The 22,158-nt window shown below is 40.7% G+C and overlaps 1 protein-coding gene across 9 annotated transcripts in view; it reads right to left on the bottom strand.

Annotated features, from left to right (window-relative positions):
* FGGY (FGGY carbohydrate kinase domain containing) overlaps window positions 1-22,158 on the bottom strand; it is a 475,197-nt gene that overhangs the window by 217,759 nt on the left and 235,280 nt on the right. For all 9 annotated transcript variants that reach the window (XM_061121747.1, XM_061121749.1, XM_061121748.1 and 6 more), the window contains one exon: window positions 21,073-21,201. In XM_061121747.1, coding sequence (XP_060977730.1) covers window positions 21,073-21,201 — 129 coding nt within the window. The remainder of the gene's footprint in view (window positions 1-21,072; window positions 21,202-22,158) is intronic.

The following is a 22,158-nucleotide window of genomic DNA, read 5'->3' on the forward strand; positions in this document are numbered from 1 at the left end:
TTTTTTTCATTTTTAACTTTTGACCTCCTTCATCCATTTCTCCTACTTCTCACCCCCTGCCTCTAGCAACCAACAATCTGTTCTCTGTATTTATGAGCTTGGGATTTATTTTTCGATTCCATATATAAGAGAGATCTTACAGTCATACAGTATGTGTCTTTTCCTGTCTTATCCATTTCACTTAACATAATGCCCTTGAGGTCTATCCATGTTGGCACAAATGGCAAGATGCCATTCTTTTTAATTACTGAATAATAGTCCATTGTCTATAAATTGTATATAAAATCCACCGGAATTTATTTTTAATGTATGGGGTTTCCCTAGTAGCTCAGCTGGTAAAAAAAACCCATCTGCAATGCAGGAGACCCCAGTTCGATTCCTGGAGAAGGGATAGGCTACCCACTCCAGTATTCTTGGGCTTCCCTGGTGGCTCAGCTGGTAAAGAATCTACCTGCAATGCAGGAGACCTGGGTTCAGTCCCTGGGTTGGGAAGATCCCCTGGAGAAGGGAAAGGCTACCCACTCCAGTATTCTGGCCTGAAGAATTCCATGGACTGTATAGTCCATGGGGTCATAAAGGGTTGGACACAACTGAGTCACTTTGACTTTCATGGTATAAGGCAAGGGGCAACATCCAATTTTCCCCATATTGATATCTAATTAACACACCTCACAGATCTGCAGTACTACCCTTGTAATAAATTAATTGTTTATATATGAGTGAGTCTGTTTCTAGACTCCTTAATCTGTTTTCCTCTGGTCTGTCAACCTGTGCCATAAAACCAGCCTTTATTGCTTTATAACAAGTTTTTTTTTAATATCTGGTAGTATTAAATTCTCCCAACTTTGTTCTCCAAAGATATCTTGTTTATTATTGGCTCTTCCCATAAAGTTTCAAAATTTGACCATCAATTCCTACCCCCTCACACACAAATCTGCTAGAATTTTGAACTGGACTCACTGAGTCCATACAAGAAACTGGAAAGAACAAAAAAAGGAGAATATTGAGTCTTCCAATCAATGAACATCATATATCCCTTCATTCATTTGTATCTTCTTCAGTTTCTTTCAATAATGTTTCATAGATTTGTGCATAGATGTCCTTAACATCTGCCATTAAATTTACTTCTAGGTATTGGATTTTTTTATATTACTGTAAATTATGCTATTTAAAATTTTAATATTTTAAATAAATATTTCTCCTTTATGAGAATAAAATTTATTTATGTCCTGACTTTTTGAATAGCAATATTGCTAAATTATTTATAGATTTTAATACTTTATCTATAAAATATTAAAATTTCTATATATGTCTTATGTCATTTATGATGTCAATTGTATGTCTTTCTCATAATCTTTATATTTTTCTTGACTTACTGCTCTGGCTAGGACATACACTAAAATGTGGAATAAAAGTGGTGAGAATGGGAAAGTTTTATTTCACCATTAAGTTTGATATTTGAATTAAGTGTTTTGTTCTGTATGCATCCTTAATCAGAATAAAAAAAAGTTCTACGTTTCTACGTTTGCCAAGATTTTTTTTAAAGTCATGAATCTGTCTTACATTTTATTTATGAAAGGTCTTTCTTTAAACAGTTATTAAAATAATCCTATCATTTTCTTCTTTTTTAAATATGAAACTTCATTAACAGTTTCTTTTTTTTCAAAAATTTTTTTCCCTTTTTTTCAAATGTTAAAATGATTTGCTTGAGTTCTTTTACCAGTTTTGGAAAACTTTTGGAAATTATCTTTTCAAATATAGCTCTGCTTATAATATATCTCCTCTCATTCTAGGCTTCCGATTACATCTCTGCTAGATCCCTTTACCATACCCATATCTCATACTCCTGTGTATTTTCCAACCTTGTGTATACTATGTTGCAGTATGGATATTTTCCTGACCTACTGTCCAGTTCATTAATTCTTTCTTAGGTTATATTGAGTCTGCTATTAATTTCAGTTCTTAATTTCAATTATTGCATTTTCAGCTCTAGAATTTCCATTTGGTTCTTTTTAAATTTCCCAGTTCTTTGAATTCTCCGTCTTTTCCTATAATTTCTTGAGTATAATACTTTCAACACCTCAATCATCTGTGGGTTTGGTTTTTCTCTTGATTTATGAAAATTCTTATATTTTGCATACACCTAAGATTGTTTTGGTGGAGAAACTGTAAATGAAAAATTTTATGTGTAAGTTGAACCTCTTATGTTGTCTTTCTCCAGAAAAAATACAATTTTGCTTTTTGCAGTTAGCTGAAGAGGGAAAGATTTAACTGCATTTAATTAGGTGCTGACTTGATTCAAAGCCAGGCTTCAGTAAAGTCTGTCTTTTCCAGTTTACTCTTATGGTCCCAACTAAAAGTCTAGAGTGTTTACCAGGATCTTTCATCCTTAACGATCCCTGAACTCAAGTTGTTGTCCTTCCATCCTGGGGAGGTTACCAAATTGGTGCTTAGTTTGCCAGAATCTCAGCTGCAGATTTCAAATCAGCAAATGTCTTGTGTAAAGGGTAGAAATATCAAGCCAAATTCTCTGGGCCTCTCTTTTGATCATGGTCCCTCAAGTCAAGTGGATATCTCCACTGAATATAAAATAAGTTTTAATGAAAGCCCAGCTTAAAATTGAATAAATTATTCTGACTACTTTAAAGTTAATAAGTTATTTATTATATTTTGCCAGTTATGAGAGAAAATTCATTTGAAATTTAAAAAGATACTTTCATACATTTAGTAATAGGAGAAATACAAAGAGAACTCAAAATTTTCAATAACTTTTGCATAATCAGTGAATTTAGAAAAGAAGGAGAAGGAGAAGAAGAAAAGTGGAAGAGGAGAAAGAAGGGGGAAGAGGAAGAAAAACTGTCAAATTCCCTGTATTTCTTTCAAGGTCCCCTGCTACAACACTATTACAGGCTACTCCTTCTTTGCACGTTCCTCTCCCCAAACTTCTGGGAAATATAGAAACGTCTGCTTGGAATAAGTATCTTGTTTAAAACCACCTTCAGTGGCTTGATGATGCCTGCAAAGAGGAGGGGAGCACAGATTTTCAACATGATGCTCAAATACTGCCATTTTCTCCCTACCTATTTGATCCTTATAACCCCATCTTCCAGGAGTCTCTTAGAGATATTATGGACTTTGGTCAAATCGAAACGCTTACCATTTCTCAACCCCATTCTAGTGGCTTCATGAATGCTATTATCTCCATCCAGACTACTTTATATGTCATTGCTTGCAATGGAGAAGATATTTATTACTCTGGGTTCAGTTCAAAGGCTACCCCTCACACTTCCTGAAAGGACTATGGCAGCTGACATTCTAGGGTTCTCATTACTAGTTGTGTGATCTTGTGTAAGCTGCTGGAGTTGATGTGACGATCATACAAGTAGACTGCCGCTGCTGCTGCTGCTAAGTCGCTTCAGTCATGTCCGACTCTGTGTGACCCCATAGACGGCAGCCCACCAGGCTCCGCCATCCCTGGGATTCTCCAGGCAAGAACACTACCTAGCACATTACTGCCATGCTGAAGTTATTAAAAGAATTTTAGTATCTTGTCTTTCCACTGTCTTACAGTTTCTCCTGAAAGAGACTTCTCCCTTTTCCAAATTCCTATAGAACTTAGTCCTCAGGCTAAGAACTTCTTTACATCGCTGATTTTGCCACACTAACTATTAACAGCATAGTGCTTAGCATGTTTATAGGCAAAAACATTAACTGAAGTATATACTTACTGGATTAAGTGCTGGGCTCTGAAGTTACGGAGATGAATATGACCAGATTCATTGCCCACAAGAAGCTCATAGTCTAAGTAGGGGACAGTAATATAATCATCTATTTAAATGTCTAAATGTTATTCTCCATGTGTTACATTTAGAGATATGCACACAGGGAAAGAATTATTATCCCACATGCATTAGGCTGGGCAATAAGGTTACACCACAGTAAACCAGACAATGTGTGAATAAGACACATATTATTCAAGAATATTTAATGTGTTTCACAGAATTGAATTGTGTGGGTTTTTCTTTACAAGTTTCAGTGGTGAGAGGCCTGAATATAAAAGGTGTGTGGAGTCTTCACTCATGTTACTGACACTGGTGGCAGAGTCGCCCGCCCTCCCCACCGCAGTTTTCACAGTGGTGAGTCACAAGGCTGGCACACTTTTAACTCACTAGGCTAAATTCAGCCCAGGAACCTGTAATAACACAGCTCAACAGCCTAACACAATCTCTTTAAACAGAATACAAGAACCTCAGCTTTCCCTAGACCTGAACATTTGATTCAAAGATTCTCCATGTTTTCCCTTTTTTCAACATTAAAAAAAAAAAAAAAGTTGTCTAAGGCTAACTCAGTAAACACAGGCTTGGGTGAATCTATCTGACAGTAAGAACAGGAGACACAGAGTCAGACAGACCTTCCAGGTTCTCCTCTCACCCCACCCACACGCCTGAACCGAAGCGAGTCTCATTTTGACCTTTACAGGGGTGGGAAGAACCTACATAGCCAGAGTTGTAAGAATTGTCAAGGTAAACACTTATGCAGTGCCCAACTCATAGTAAGCATACCAGACTGGAAGAGCTCTTTATTGCTCTACTTTTCAAATAAAAAAATTTTAAATGCAGTCTTTCAATTAGCCTGGGCTCAATTTTGTTCTTTCTGGATTATAAACAAATAACTTTGACTGGAACCAACTTGAGTTCTGACCATCCCTTGCATATCTTTTAAGGTGCTGGTGGTGAAGTTCATTAGTATCATGTGGGGACTGGATATAAGGCAGATGTTTAGGCCACAGTCAAATCTACTATTCAGTATCTATGGTAGTGGTGGTTGTGGGAACCCAGTACTCTGCATTTTAATTAATTCCTTAATTGACTCTGCATATTCAAACCACTACAACAAGTAAATAAGATCAGGAATCAGATGTACAAACAAATGAAAACTTATGTCATTCTATGTTCAAATTAAAATATTTGGGTTTTTTTTTTTTATTATCTGGATTATGATTTCAATTTACTATAGAGAATTGGAAATAATGTAAATGACTTATTTTCTCATATTGCTCCTCTGTGTATTTTCCATTTTCAGTAAATAATAATTTCTAAACAAAATGAGAACAGAGGGAAGCTATGCGGGAACGTTTATATTGCCACCAAAAAAATGAAGATGGAATATTGAGAAGTATGGGAATAGAAATCCTTAAGGATTGTGGAAGAACATTCAGCATCTCAGACTACAGTGAGCATGGGCAGACTTTGTACATTCTGTTTGGATTTGAAGAAAGAGATGACAGGACCAGAGATAAAACTTCTCTCATAAAGACAGTGGCCAAGATCAGGGTGGGTACAAGACAGTGAAAAGTATCACTGCCACCCTCAGACCTGATGGATGAGAAACAATGATGCTGAGATATGGAAGTCAGAGATGGGGAAATGTATTTCCTCTTCCAGCTACACTTCTGTAGGTTGGGAAGTTATGCTGCAAAAAAAAGAGTGCAAAGCCCTGGCAGAAAAAAGCAGGTTATTTCTGAATTCCCAGGGCCTGGGAGAACAAATATCTGCTTCATTACCTTGAAGTAAATTTTTGTTTTAAGCTTAAATAGAGATGACATTATTTATTATTTTTTTTTTTACTGCTCTATTTCTTTTGGACTATCATCCATTGGTATTACAAACCATAGACATACTCCCAAGGCGAATGCCTCCTGTAGAGCACTTGACATAGTTGTCAGATGACAATCAGTGCTGAGGAAGCTACTTGAACAGATATGGTTGATCCAACTTAATTTTAGCATCCAGTCTCCTAGACTTGGGATTCAAGGCTTTTTACATTTGAGCTTCTGACCTGGAAGCCCTTAACACTTAAGGGCTCACCATGTGTTAGGAGAAGGTGTCTACACAATTCGAGAGGATCATCTCCATTTATAGAAAAGAACTCTGAGGCGGAGAGCAGCTACGTAACTTGTTAAAAACCAATGGCAAAGCTGGGAGCGCAGAACCCATACTATGGTACATGGCTTCTGCTTTCCGGGCCATCTCTCACTGTTCCCCTCACAGATGAACTGCAGGCTCGCCATACTGAAAGGATCCTTGATGGAGTCAGGCCTTAACACACTCAGAAATTTTTCACATTCTGTTCCAGCCTCTTGAAATGCTTATCCCATTTCCACCTCCTAAGTGATGCTTCTTTCACTTGTCCTGGCAGAGGTGGTTGATCTATTCCCTGCACTCTTGTGACACTTCCCTTTCATCTGGGAAAAGCTGGGTGCAGTTTCCAATGAGATTTTCCTGATGACAGGTCTGCCTTGTCTACCAGCTGCTAAGCTCCTCTAGAGAAAGGACTGGGTCATCTTCACCCTGGTAGCCCCAGTTTCCTGTATGGCATCTGAGGGCCAAGTATGGGCCTAACACATATTTGCTGACTGAATTAATTGCTACTTGCTTCTTAAACCACAAAATGTTCCCTCACTCCACTAAGGTCTGTTTCCTCAAATGTCACCACTCTGGATTAAACTTTCCAGAACTCTCTGTACTGGCAGCAACTGCTGGCACTCGTCATTGGTTTATACAGACCTGATCTTTGTAACACGTAGCAGTACCTGATAAAGACACATGAATGTATATATGCATATATACATAAACCCACACATACACTTTGCTCAAGTGTATGTGTGTGGGTATACTGGTACACGCATATGTACACACAAACATATATACAAACATTCAGCCAAACATACATATTTAAGAGCATGCAGATATAGGTACATGTGTATGCACAAACACAACATGTATACATACTTGCAGACAGAAGTGTGTAACAAATGAAAACATCTGGACTCACATAAGCACATGCATGAACATGTCCATCCACATGTATGTGTGTGCATGTGCATGTATGCATTCAGTGCATATAAAATATACACACATATGTGAGGTTATGAACACTTCAAGCAGGATAGAACATCCTCAGCAAATAGAAGTTCTTACAGAGTAGAAACTTGTTTCTATTCAATACCATATCTAACACTCCTATAATAATACATGGCACATAAAAGGAAGATATCACATATTTATTAAATAAAGGAATGAAACTTTGAATTTCTCTTGCCAACTGCTATCATTCATAATGTAAATCTGTTGAGATCCCACTGCTCACACATAAATATACAGACACTGTTCTAAGTGCTTTACAAATACCAGCTCATTTATTCTTCAAACAACTCTACGAGGTAGGTGTGATTTTTATTCCCATTTTATAGGAGGAAAAACTGACGGATGGAGTGTCAAGCAACTTCCCAAGGTCACATAGACAGCAAGTAGAATCAGGATTTGAACCCATTCAGTTCAGTCGCTCATCATGTCTGACTCTTTGCAACCCCATGGACTGCAGCATGCCAGGCCTCCCTGTCCATCAACAACTCCTGGAGTTTACTCAAGCTCATGTCCATTGAGTCAGTGATGCCATCCAACCAACTCATCCTCTGTCATCCCTTTCTTCCCCCCCTTTCAATATTTCCTAGCATCAGGGTCTGTTCAAACGAGTCAGTTCTTCGCATCAGGTGGCCAAATTATTGGAGTTTCGGCTTCAACATCAGTCCTTCCAATGAATATTCAGGAATGATTTCCTTTAGGATTGACTGGTTTGATATCCTTGCAGTCCATGGGACTCTCAAGAGTCTTCTCTAACACCACAGTTCAAAAGCATCAATTCTTCGGCACTCAGCTTTCTTTACAGTCCAACTCTCACATCCATACATGACTACTGGAAAAACCATAGCTGTGACTAGACGGACCTGTGCTGGCAAGGTAAGGTCTCTGTTTTTTAATATACTCTCTACGTTGGTCATAACTTTTCTTCAAAGGGGTAAGTGTCTTTTAATTTCATGGCTGCAGTCACCATCTGCAGTAATTTTGGAGCCCCAAAAAATAAAACCTGTCACTGTTTCCACTGTTTCCCCATCTATTTCCCATGAAGTGATGGGACCGGATGCCATGATCTTAGTTTTCTGAATGTTGAGCTTTAAGCCAACTTTTTCACTCTCCTCTTTCACTTTCATCAAGAGGCTGTTTAGTTCTTCTTCACTTTCTGCCATAAGGGTGGTGTCATCTGCATAACTGAGGTTATTGATATTTCTCCCAGCAATCTTTATTCCAGCTTGTGCTTCACCCAGCCCAGCGTTTCTCATGATGTCCTCTGCATATAAGTTAAATAAGCAGGGTGACAACATACAGCCTTGACGTACTCCTTTCCCAATTTGGAACCAATTGGTTCCAAATTGACTCTGTTGTTCCCTGTCCAGTTCTAATGTTGCTTTCTGACCTGGATACAGGTTTCTCAGGAGGCAGGGAAGGTTGTCTGGTATGCCCATCTCTTTCAGAATTTTCCACAGTTTATTGTGATTCACACAGTCAAAGGCTTTGGCATAGTCAATAAAGCAGAAATAGATGTTTTTCTGGAACTCTCTTGCTTTTTTGATACTCCAACGGATGCTGGCAATTTGATCTCTGGTTCCTCTGCCTTTTCTAAAATCAGCTTGAACATCTGCAAGTTCACGGTTCATGTATTGTTGAAGCCTGGCTTGGAGAATTTTGAGCATTACTTTACTAGCGTGTGAGATGAGTACAATTGTGCGGTAGTTTGAACATTCTTTGGCATTGCCCTTCTTTGGGATTGGAATGAAAACTGACCTTTTCCAGTCCTGTGGCGACTGCTGAGTTTTCCAAATTTGCTCACATATTAAGTGCAGCTCTTCCACAGCATCATCTTTTAGGATTTGAAATAGCTCAACTGGAATTCCATCACTTCCACTAGCTTTGTTCGTAGTGATGCTTCCTAAGGCCCACTTGACTTCACATTCCAGGATGTCTGGCTCTAGGTGAGTGATCACACCATCATGATTATCTGGGTCATGACGACCTTTTTTGTACAGTTCTTCTGTGTCTTCTTGCCACCTCTTCTTAATATCTTCTGCTTCTGTTAGGTCCATACTATTTCTGATTCATTTGAATCAGTTATGTCTTCTTAATTGCTGCCTTGTGTTACCTTAAGAGTTTTCATTTTCATTGTCTTCAGAAATCAAATTCTTACATCAGAGTCATAGCAGAGAACATGATAAAATTAGAGTTATCAAGGTGGGTGGGGCAGACGCTACTAAAAGATCTTACTAGAGACTAATGCAATTTTTCGATATTCCAAAAAATTTTCTTCCCTAGTTTCTCTAGACATCTATACTGGTTGCAGGGTGCCAGGAGGTGATTCTCAAGATTCCCAGTGTAGGAAAACATTTTTTCTTTCCTGTTCACCTTTTATTATGACTCATATGAATGCTTAGTTAAGAGAAAATTGAAAACAAGGAAATTCAGCAGGCCAGTGGAGAGATGATAAGGAAGCAGCCAGGAGTTCAGATGTGAGGCTGCCGCCCCTGAGCAATAACTGGAGATGTTCATTTTCCCACCAACAGCTGCGGATGTGCAAGCCCCAAAGTAAACATTAGCACTTGGGGATATTATATGGATGTGAAACACCATGTGTTGAGTTTCTGTGCCATGAAAAACAGTGGACCTGTTGGGTAAGCCTACTCACACAGTCAGTGACGCAAGTGCAATCTTAGACCTCAGGCCCTGAAACAAACACTTTTCCAGCAGTCTTCTACCTTTTGAACTTGGAGTGGGAAGTCCTCCTAACAGGTGGTGGCAGAGTCAGAACCTGGGACCGGGTTATTCTGTGTGTCTTTGTTTTTGTTTCCAAGTTCAGCAAAGGAAAACAACAGCTCATGTTTTCAGTCACATATTAATACATGACAGAATAAGTAGAGCTTCCTGGTTAAAAATTCCCTCTGGATACCAGATAAGTTTCTGAAGCTGATGAGGGTCACAGATTTACTTGAAATCAGGGCCTCAGAGCCCAGGAACTCACACTGAGTCGACATTCTGCTCTATTTAGGAGGAAGCGCTTTCTCCATTGTTTGATGAAAAGTCTTCACCAAAGGGGAGAGAGAGATCAGTATCACAGTCTTGAATACAATCCTTCCTCACCCTGTATCCCTAAGCAAATTCCTTCACCGGCTGGAGTGTCTGTTTGCTCAACCATTCATGGAGTTAAAAAAAATACCTTGATGATGGTTAGAACAGCAAGTCACTACACAAATAAGTTTAGTGTCAACATTCATTTCAATATTAATAAAAAAAAATAATCAATGAAATTTTATCAACTTTAGTATTACTGATCTCTCCAGCAGGCAGTCAAAAAATAGCCAGCTTGGTCAATAAGCCTGGTCTTAATTCCCCACAACTGGGAGAACCCCAGAAATTTGTGCTGTGCTTACATTTTATTAAGTCCCTTCTCCACTCTGTGCCTCAACTCTCTCATCCATAAAATGGATTTAGAAACACAACTACCTGGAAGAATGTTAAATATTATAGAAGCTCTATCTTCTGCTTTAGATATAGACATATGTTTGTGTAACTGCAGGCTAATGTAAGTAAAGGCATAGATATATCTAGGCAGACAAAAATATTCTTGCAGGGCAAGCAGGAGAAAGCTTATAGACTCTGGAGTTAGAAAGACTTGGACCTAGGGTCCAGTTTTATCATTTATCGAAATGCCATGCTGAAAGTTTTTAAACCTTGATATCTTTGTATATCAAATACAGAAAACAATGGTATGTCCCAGCATAGTTGTGAGTTGATGACACTGACTATTTAGGTACCGAGCACAAAGCTGGGCACAGAATGAAACAAACAAAAAAAAAACTGCTTTGAACTTCCCAGAAGAACCTTGAATGCCAGGTGCTTTTATTATTACCAGCTTTTAAGGGAGACTGTGATGACAAAATGGAAGAGACTTGCTCATGTGTGGCTTAGAACAACTAGTTTACCTATTTGATGGCCACCTAGGATCCTAATTACAGTCTTTAAATAGGATATGATGTGTAGGATGAATTAACAACGTATATGCACGTGCAGGGATTTACCAGCACATATACACGTACATGCAGTGCATACACAGTTGCATACACATATACTCATGTAAGCACCTGTGTTGAGTATACCTGCTTCTCACCTCGTCTTATTTTCTACAACCGGTAAGCATCCCCAGATACCCAAAACCATTCCCTCTTCCTAATTTGGAGATAGTGTGGAAGAATGGGGGCAGGGCCCCTGACCAATACTTTCGGAGGCTCAGTTTCTAACTCCAACCCTGAGGGTAATGAGAGGGACAACCCTGATGACTCACTGTTTTTCTGGGCTTTGGTTTTCTCATTTTCATATTGAAGAATTTGATACAGAAAGTCTTTGAGCAAACTTTCAGTTCTGAAGCCTATGATCACTCATTATCCAAACAGCAGCATGTGTATCAAATAAAGAAACCGCCATTTCAGGGTAGGCTCATGGCTGTACACCCTGCGTTGTGCAGTGGAGAAGGATAGGCCACGGGAGCTGGCTGCAGCCCCAGGGGCCCACATTCCTCCTGGATTTCTGGCCACAGGAAAGACTGGTCTCTCAGCTATGGCCCATCCCTCACAATCCAGAGCACATTGTTCCGGGAAGGCCCTGGGGCCTGGGGGCAGGAAACCCAAAGCTGTCTTGCCCACCCCCTTCTCCCCTCTCTGCCCCTCAACAAGTCTCACGCAGCTGCTCTGGTAACAGGCAGCAGTGGTTCTCATTAAACCAAACCTCATCCTGAAACAATAGTCTTAAAAATCACACAAACAAACTCCTCCTTCCCCTTCTGATTCACATCCAGTAACTCCCAGAGTCACCCTCACTCTATCTGTTTGGGTACTGACACTGCTTTTCTCCTTCTAGATTTGCCAGCGAGACTTTATCTGCTCTTCTAATCCCCTCCATTCCTCACAGAAGGTCTGCCTCTTTGGATCCACCTCTGATTTCTCGCTGGATGCACTCCTTTCTGCCTCCAGCTCTTGATCCGCTAGGCCTGGCTCCTTCTTAGCACCATTCTGGTTTGGTCAGATCTGTCTGCCTGAAAGCTGCACGTCCTTCCTGCTTCTCACCTGTGTGCTCAGTGCCAACTTGTCCTGCAGGCCTTCTCCTCTGGGCACCAGGTGACACCTTCCATCCTCTAATCAGTTTTTTGGACCCACCTCACGTACTCAGGCTTAGGATCCTTGGTGGGCAGGCCGTAAGTATTTACATTTTTTTTAATGCTCCCATACCTGGATTTACCAATTCTTGTTTTAGATCTTTCAAAATCCTCTCACTTTTACTATCTTCATTAACTCACTGATACCCGGAGGACTGACTCTGCTGAATGATGGGTAGAAAAAACATGAAATGGTGTAAAAAGTGAAAAAGGTGAAAGTGTGGCAGAAACACAGGGAGGGAGTGATTCTTGGTTTCTAAGAATAAGGTTAAGTTTGGAGACATCTCCATGGTGGAAGTGACATTTAGCCTGATTTCTCATGTATGAGTAGGACTGTGGAAGTGGGGAGGAGGGAAGCACCCCAAACAGAGCAAACAACACAAGCAAAGGCCAGAGGGCAAGTGTATCTGATGTGTTGAAAGGACAAGTGGTCTAGTGTTAGACTTTGGGTAAGACAGAAGGGGTGGGCGTCATCTTAAACTCCCTATTCAGAAGTCTTCAGTTTCTTATCTCACAACTAGTTTCACTGAAAAGTTAATTTCAGAAAGAACATTTTGACCAAGTACTAACATATCACTAAGACAGTTAATTGGGGCTGCTTCCTGGTTTCTACGGAAAAACAAACAAACAAACAAACAAAAAAAACCACCTGAATTGATGAAGGGAAATAATATCACTGGAAGGGTTTCAGTTAAAAGTAGGACTCCTCATCCCCAGCACTACTGACACTTGAGGCTGGATAACTTTCCATTGCGGGGCTGTCCTGAGTGCTGCAGGGCATTTAGCAGCATTCTTGGCCTCTACCCACCACATGCCATGCCAGTTCCTCTTTTCCAAATGACAATCAAAAAAATGTCTCCAGATATGGCCAAATGTCCCAAGGGAGTGGGGCTGAGGAGTTAAAATCATCCCTGGCTGAGAACCACTGAGATAAAGAGAAAGATCATTGAGCTCTGAAGTCAGTCTCAGGTCAACATCTTGCCATGATACTAGCTATGTGATGGTGGAGATGTTACTCTTTCTGCCTTCAGCTTCCTCGTGTATAAAATGGGAAGTAACTTCTGCCTTGTAGGATCATCATGAGAACCAACAGATAAAAGTACGTGAAGTGTCAGCCACAGTACTTGGCACATGGAAGGCAAGTAAGAAACACAGTAAGAGCAGCACCAATGAGAGTAGTGGTTCTTGTTTTACTAATGATATTGTTCTTGTTGTTGTTGTTTTTAGGAATAAAACCTCACTGAAGTTTGGAAGTTTCAACAATTAAATAAGTTCCATTTTATCAAGAAGCAAGTGTGTCCGAAGTCACTTCAGCGACCTAAGGACTTATAGCCTGCTTGGCTCCTCTGTCCATGGGATTCTTCAGACAACAATACTGGAGTGGGTTGCCATTTCCTTCTCCAGGGAATGTTCCTGACCCAGGGATTGAACATGCATCTCTTATTATGTCTCCTGCATTGACAGGCAGGTTCTTTACCACTAGCCCGACCTGGGAAGCCCGAGAAGAAATTATAGGGCAGGAAATGTTGCAATTACATTACAGACATCACTTGCTCTAAGAATCCTTTTACAATTCTTCAAGTCTCAATTTTGGTCCTATTCCATATTTTCCCAAAGCCTTATATACTTGGGATGTATAATTGCGTTGTGTATTTAATGTTTATTTTCACTACTAATAGATACAAGTACACAGAAGCTTAGTTTTCTCTCATATTTACCTTAGATTCCCATCAACTAGTAGAGTGAGTCATCAGTAAATAGTTATTGAAATAATTTCTTTTTTTGGTATTTGCTACTTTCTCATGTGCTATTCTTTAACTTTTTGTTTTATATTGGAGTATAAATGAGGTCAAATGCAAGCCTAGGCAAGATCATATTGTAACAAATATGCATTCCATAAGGCACAGTGATTAGAAGTGTGGAATCAGATAGCGTGGGTTTAAATCATGCATTTACCACTTGTTAACTATGTGACTTTAGGTAAGTTAGGTAGTCTTTGTGAGCCTCATTGTTTTATTTAATAAAGGAAACAAAATAATAGTGTGTATAAGGATGCTCTGAGAATCAGTATGGCTTCTAGAGTACCGACAATGGTGAGATGTGAAGTTGGCAAATTTTATTGCTCACTGGAATAAACCATGTTTTTTCTCTAAGAAGGCACTGAACCATAAGTGCTTTTTGCAAGATGGGCTAAACCAATTCTTCTGCAAAAAGAAAAGGAGGAAGGAAGTGGAGAGCAGAGGGGAAGGGATGGGAGGAGAGGGAGAAATGAAAAATTCTCATTTTGGTTTGATTCTGCAACTTGAGTGATTTAAGGCAATTCAACATCTGACCTAGATGAGCAATTTAAACCAAATCAACATCTGGCAAAGAAACCAGTATCTGGAATCAGAGTGATGCCAAACCAAGGCACTATGTTTGCTCCCGGCCAACACCCGCTAAAGTGATGGAGCACAAAGGACAGGAGTCTCCAGACTTCCCAGACTGGATCAGGGAGTGCTCAACACAACCCTTTGCCTCGTGCAGACTTGAGCCAGGTACACCGACTGTGCAGGGACAGTTTCCTCTGTAATGGGAGGTTACCCTGTTTCTCAGATGAGCATCCATCCATCCCTCATGGAGGGGACGCCATGCACTCCCTCATTCACCAAATACGCACGGTGTTAACCGTCCTCCACAATAAAAGCACTGTGCTGGTTGCTGGAATATAAGAATGAAACGGCACAGGGCTTACTCTCAAAGAGTCCACAAACTCAAAAATGAGACAAATGAGACATCACACACAAACCTGTGATGTGCACAGTAATGGAGGCAAGTCTCAGACATCATGGGAGGGAGAGAAAGGACATCTTAAGTCAGCTTAGCGGAGTCAGGGAAGGCCCCTTGAGGAGATGGCCTGCCTTCAAGATGTGCAGGACAATCAGAAGTTGAACTGGTAGAGAAGAAAAACTGGGGGGGAGAGGGCCAGAGACAGGAATCAGGTTGTTATTGCCTTTCAGGACAGCTGTGCAGCCAGAGCCAAGCACAGACCTGGAACCAAGTTAATACTATTTTTGTAAGTGAGAAAAATATCAGCAGCAGGAGCCTTGGCCAGAACCACCCCCAGAAAGAGCAAACAAAACTACTCCTATCTTCTGGCTGTCTGCTGGAGTACTTACTAACCGGCACCTTACGTATGAAATGTCCTTTTATCTTTGATTTTTATTCCCACCAAGTCCTTCCTCCTCTTTTTCCAGAACTGGAAAAAGCAGGAGTTGAGTGGCACTTGCTTCTTTGATCTTTATCCTCCTGTTCCCAGGCTTCCCCAGAGACTGAGAGTCCAGGAGCCTTTCTCCAAAGCAGAATGTTGACTCCTTCTGCCAGTCAGAATGTAGGATCTGAGGCAGGTCATACCAGGTCAGCACTTGAAGGAACCGTAATTGTTCGGGGCTTGTGTGAGGCCTGGATGACATCCAATTCCAAAGCCAGATTCTTAACCTGACTCTTGGCAATCTCTCAGCATGGAGTTCATCTAACCAGATCTTGAGGTTGTTTCTGACCTCAACCTAAACAGAATCTTAAAGTAGGGAACCCTGCATTCCATGAAAGAGTTTTGGGGAAGGAAATATAGGGTAGAGATTCAAGGAAGGCAGATGATGTCCAGAAGCATGGGTGGGGTTCTTCTCCAACTCCCTATGCAAAGGGAAGATAATTCTCCTGGATAATAACTAAGAGAACTTCCCTTAATAAGGCTCCTACTTTGTGTCAGGCACTGTGATTCCAGAGTGAGAAAAATCAAAGGAAAATACCTCACTATTGCATGCCTGCTATGTGCCAGATGCTAAGCCATCTGCTCTAATTGTGTTCATCCTAACATACCAATGAGAAGAGCACTGCTATCTCCTACTGCAGGAAGGAAAATTCAGAAGTATGAAGAGGTATGATATTTGACTCAAGGTACACAGGTAGAGAGAATATAAACATTTAAATCCAGATCTTCAAACTCCATGTTCAGAGCCCTGATTATAGCGTCACAATACATCTCAAGGGTTGGTTGTCTCACACCAGTACCGTTAAGTCACAAACATGCAGGCCAGGGGAGAACAACTAAAAGGTTTGGGACATTAGCTGCTCGGTTCACTGCTGGTAATATCCAGTGCCTGGACCAGCTGTTGTTTAGTCACTACATTGTGTCCAACTCTTTGTGACTCCATGGACTGTAGCCCAATAGGCTCCTCTATCCATGGAATTCTTTAGGCAAGAATACAGGAGTGCATCACCATTTCCTTCTCCAGTAAGCACCAGGTTTGCAAGCTTTCAATATATATCCTTACTAACTACATGCTTGGATGGGTGAATGACTTTTTAAGACATCTGAGCGTCTTTTCTCCTCCCATCCTGAAAGGAGCATAGGCAGGCTGGGAAACAAGAGGGAATATTTGCTTCCAGGCCTCCTTTCTTTCCGAGACATTCTAAGTCTAAACTGGCTATGAGGTAAAGAGGAGAGATGGAGGTAGAAGAAGGATAAAACTTGGTCAAAACTGCTAAACAGGTCACCTTCCTAGGCACTCCTTAGCCACTTCTGGCCCCTAAGCTTAACCCTTTAAGAACGCAAGGTCCTGTCCTCTCTTTCTGCTTAAAAAACTTACTTTTGGAAAACAAAGGGGGAAACATTAATGTAAGTGTATTTGTGTTTTAAAAGCAACAAAAACATCTGGGCCAAAGCTTCTAAATAAACATCTGAGAAAAGAAGAGAAACTAAAGGCAAAGTTTAGACACATTCGAATGCAGAGTTACAAAGAATAGCAAGCAGAGATAAGAAAGCCTTCCTCAGTGATCAATGCAAAGAAATAGAGGAAAACAACAGAATGGGAAAGACTAGAGGTCTCTTCAAGGAAATTAGAGATGTCAAGGGAAAATTTCATGCAAAGATGGGCTCAATAAAGGACAGAAATGGTATGGACCTAACAGAAGCAGAAGATATTAAGAAGAAATGGCAAGAATACACAGAAGAAGAATTATACAAAAAAGATCTTCATGACCCAGAGAACCACAATGGTATGATCACTCACCTAGAGCCAGACATCCTGGAATGTGAAGTCAAGCGGGCCTTAGGGCGCATCACTATGAACAAAACTAGTGGAGGTGACAGAATTCCAGTTGAGCTATTTCAAATCCTAAAAGATGATGCTGTGAAAGTGCTATACTCAATATGCCAGCAGATTTGGAAAACTCACTTCCCTGCTGGCTCAGATGGTAAAGCGTCTGCCTACAATGTGGGAGACCTGGGTTCGATCCCTGGGTTGGGAATATCCCCTGGAGTAGGAAATGGCAACCCATTCCAGTATTCTTACCTGGAAAATCCCATGGACAGAGGAGCTTGGTAGGCTACAGTTCATGGGGTTGCAAAGAGTTGGACACAACTGTGTGACTTCACTTCACTTCACTTCCTCAGCAGTGGCCACAGGACTGGAAAAGGTCAGTTTTCATTCCAATCCCAAAGAAAGGCAATGCCAAAGAATGGTCCAATTACCACACAATTGCACTCATCTCACATGCTAGCAAAGTAATGCTCAAAAGTTTCCAAACCAGGCTTCAACAGTACATGAACCATGAACTTTCAGATGTTCAAACTGGTTTTAGAAAAGCCAGAAGAACCAGAGATCAAATTGCCAACATCCATTGGATCATTGAAAAAGCAAGAGAGTTCCAGAAAAACATATACTTCTGCTTTATTGACTATGCCAAAGCCTTTGACTGTGGATCACAACAAACTGTGGAAAAATCTGAGAGATGGGAATACCAAACCACCTTACCTGCCTCCTGAGAAATCTGTACATAGGTAAAAAGCAACAGTCAGAACTGGACATGGAACAACAGACTGGTTCCAAATTGGGAAAGGAGTATGTCAAGGCTGTATATTGTCACTCTGCTTATTTAACTTATATGCAGAGTACATCATGAGAAACTCTGGGCTGGATGAAGCACAAGCTGGAATCAAGACTGAAGGGAGAAATATCAATAACCTGAGATATGCAGATGACACCACCCATATGGCAGAAAGCGAAGAAGAACTAAAGAGCCTCTTGATGAAAGTGAAAGAGGAGAGTGAAAAAGTTGGCTTAAAGCTCAACATTCAGAAAACTAAGATCATGGCATCCGGTCCCATCACTTCATGGGAAATAGATGGGGAAACAATGGAAACAGTGACAGACTTTATTTTCTTGGGCTCCAAAATCACTGTAGGTGGTGACTGCAGCCATGAAATTAAAAGATGCTTGCTCCCTGGATGAAAAGCTATGACTAACCTAGACAGCACATTAAAAAGCAGAGACATTACTTTGCCAACAAAGGTCTGTCTAGTCAAAGCTGTGGTTTTTCCAGTAGTATGGATGTGAGATGTGATAGTTGGACTATAAAGAAAGCTAAGGCCTGAAGAATTGATGCTTTTGAACTGTGGTGTTGGAGAAGACTCTTGAGAGTCCCTTGGACTGCAAGGAGATCCAACCAGTCCATCCTAAAGGAAATCAGTCCTGAATATTCATTGGAAGGACTGATGCTGACACTGAAACTCCAACACTCTGGCCACCTGATGTGAACAGCTGACTCATCTGAAAAGACCCTGATGCTGGGAAAGATTGAAGGCGGGAGGGCAAGGGGACAACAGAGGATGAGATGGCTGGATGGCACCACTGACTTGATGGAGAGGAGTTTGAGTAAGCTCTGGGAGTTGGTGATGGACAGGGTGGCCTGGTATGCTGCAGTCCATGGGGTCGCAAAGAGTCAGACACGACTGAGCAACCGAACGGAAAGCTTCTAAGGGTAAAACTTCTGCCACTGACCATCTCTGGTTTGGGAAAACGTGGGGGTGCTCATTTCACAGCCCAGAATCCTCTCCATGCAGGTCAACTTAGCACTCTTCGAGTGTCTTCCAGTACTAGGTGGCACACAGGGCACAGCCTCCTCTCCTAGAGGGTACAGTGAGCCCTGGGCAGAAGTGAGAAGGCATGTCTGGGTCTGTTCCTTAGGGAGGTCTGGGAAACTGACAAGGGAACCAGAGTTCTGAATGTTCCCAGGTGTAGCCCTCTTTCTTTCAGCATGTGGTGGTCCAGGTCAAGTGCTTGTCTCCTGGGTGCGGGAGGATGACTGAGACTGTTGCCCCAGGATAACTGAAAATGCTTGATGGAGGAGGCTTCCCTTGCCTCAAGCAGGACATGAGAGGTCAGGATTACCAGGATATAGGAACACTCCATGTCTGTCTAGACCACAAGTTCTCTTTGTGCCTGTTCTTAGAAACCAAAATCATCCAATCAAAAGCACACACTGCCCATATTAAAAAGGGAAGGAAACACCCTCACCTATAATCAATATTTTCCAATGCACATACTTGTTACTATTTCTCAGGCACTGTGTTAAATTCTGAACACATAAAGATAAATAAAACAGGCATGTTTGTAGATACCTCTTCTGCTCTGAAACTCCAGAGACCATGTGGAAGACTAGACATTGCTTAATAATCTGCTCTGTAAGGAAACATTAACTTTCACTCTACAGCTTAGGACCATGTTATTCTTGACTTAATAGGACTATATTCATTTAATTAATCTGTCAAGCGCCTGTGAGAACCAGAAATAGGGCTGAGCATAGGTTATACAAAATGAATAATACAATGCTCATGCCTTCAAGGAGTTTACAGTCTAGTGGGAAAGAGTAGCAGATAAAACAGCAATTACAAAACAATGACTTCTTCCATAGGGGTAGGTAAAAGTGATGGAAGAAAGACAGCTTAGAGAATTTAGGTATAAATGGAAGAGTCACCCATGGAAGGCTACACAGAGGATAAAGCATCTAAGATGGTCTCCAACTTAGAGTAGAAGTTAGCTAGTGGCAAAGTGGAGGACGAGTCATCCCCAGGCAGAGAAATACATGTGCAAAGACATGGAAATAGAAATGCAAAGACAGAGGTCTGTGAGTACAGTTTGATGTAAGCATTTGATAGATAACTTTTGACTGTAATGTGAAGTATTGACTAAAATATTTTTCAAAGTTTTTTGATGGTAATCCATAGTAAGAAGTTCACTTTCATTATGGAGCAGTGTACACCTGCAGATACATAAAACTGCAGTGGAAACGTATGTTCTACAAAAAAGTGCTCCTCTGGTCAGTCCATTCTGTTCTGAAAATCTAATGGTCATGATTTCCTAAATTGATCTCAAGAAGTTTGAAGCATAATTTAAAAACAAACACTGTTAGAAAGAAAGGCTAGGGGAAAAAACAAATTTGTCTACAGTTGAAGTAAGAAATATTGAGAATATGAAAAATCCACCTCCCCACCAAAAAAAAAAAAAAAACTGCAATGAGAATGAAGAAGTGGAAAGAGTCATCACACTTTAGGGTAAACTCTGCCTCACTGTCTGCCTTCCATTGAAGGATGAAACCTTGTGTTTTTTTAAAAAAATTCACTGTTCCCTAGCACCATGCTTGGAACATACCAAATGTTTGATGGTTCTTTGATGAATGAATAAATGAATACAAGAATGCCAGGTTGTAGATTTATTTAAAAGATGAAATCAGGAATATACCCAAGTCACTGGACATAGGATATAAGCCAAATATATTATGAAAATAAAATTAGACTTGCAAGGGCTTTGGAGTATGGGTAGAAAAAAGTAGTACAGGTAAGTACACCTTTTTCATAGATGTTAGTTGGAAGTTAACATATCTCTATCAAGTTTTCAGTAAACCAAACAGCCATCCGGGTATTTATTTATATCATTTTTCTATTAGTTTGTATGGGTAAACTGATAAAATTACAAATGAATTCTACAGTTGATGAAAAGTTCTATAACTCTACACCTATACCTAACTGTAAAAAGGCTTTTTCTTTAACTTGAATCACTAGCTCTCAATCTTGGCTTTAAAAATAGAAAAGCAGTGTCTTCGGTCCTAGAGAGTGACTGGACATAGTGCTGGTGGTGACATGGAGAAAGAGATTACCTAGTCCTCCTGCATGAGCATCAATTAGTGAGGCTGCCACCGCAATTCCAGGAGGAAGGCCAAGGTCCTTTGCTGCCTCTGGTGTGAGCCCACTTCCAAGAGAAGCTCCAGGAGGCAGCACTTGGTTTCCTGGGTAGACAGGAGAAAAAATAAACACCTGTCAGTTTGAGAAACACAAAAGCAAATAGAGAGTTTTCTTAAGAGAACCTCTTGGCCCCTCCCCTCTCCTCTGCCTTTTCTCAACTTCATGAAGATAGAAACCATGCAGTTACAGAGAGTCCTTGTGCTCATTTGGCGACTTAGGTGTATGAGCTTGCTTCCCATAGGTCATGCTCTAGAGTTCTTAACAAAGCCAAGAGCTCTAAGGCATCTTTCAAATCAGAGAAAGATTCCATTCATGGGAAATTTCAAAAGATACAAATACAGCGGCCTCTTGAAGACAAGGTTGAAATGTTCAAACTGTTCCAAACATGCTTCCTAACATAGCAGCCGTACCAGCATATGTTATACACGCAAACACACATAACTCCCACATCCATACATTCTCCCTGATTAATGTATATTCCCAAGAAGTTAAGAAAATTTGCTTATGTAGTTGCTTCCTGTCAGAAGATAAATAAGGGAATTATTTTGTTCCAATAAAGAATTTCATAGAAGTTCATCTCAGTTGGGAATGAGAGCCCAGCTCAAACCTTGCAGACTTCACAAGGCTGCTACTTGCACAATCACAGAATACAATTTGAATGGTGTTCTTTGGAGTTGTGCAATGCATTGACCCTGATATTTCAAGTGACCTTGAATTCCTGCAGTCAGCCAGGCCTTCAGTTAAGAATTTATTGATTGTCTTGCTTTGTGTGGGCGCCACAGCACTGTAAAAGGCAGTCCTTGCCCCCAACCTAGTTAGGGAGAAGAGATCAGGACACAGACAACCACGCAATCAGAAGAGAATGAAGTGATCCATCTGCTCCCAGGTGTTTAGCAGAGGCTGGGTGGTCCCTGCCTCCCACCAGCCCTGTTCAGCCAAAGAATTTATAGTAACTATTTCTGTAAAATAAGGAGGGTACAGAGCAGAACCTCTATATATGC

The sequence above is a fragment of the Dama dama genome, chromosome 20, assembly GCF_033118175.1.
Source record: "Dama dama isolate Ldn47 chromosome 20, ASM3311817v1, whole genome shotgun sequence".
Taxonomy (NCBI): domain Eukaryota; kingdom Metazoa; phylum Chordata; class Mammalia; order Artiodactyla; family Cervidae; genus Dama; species Dama dama.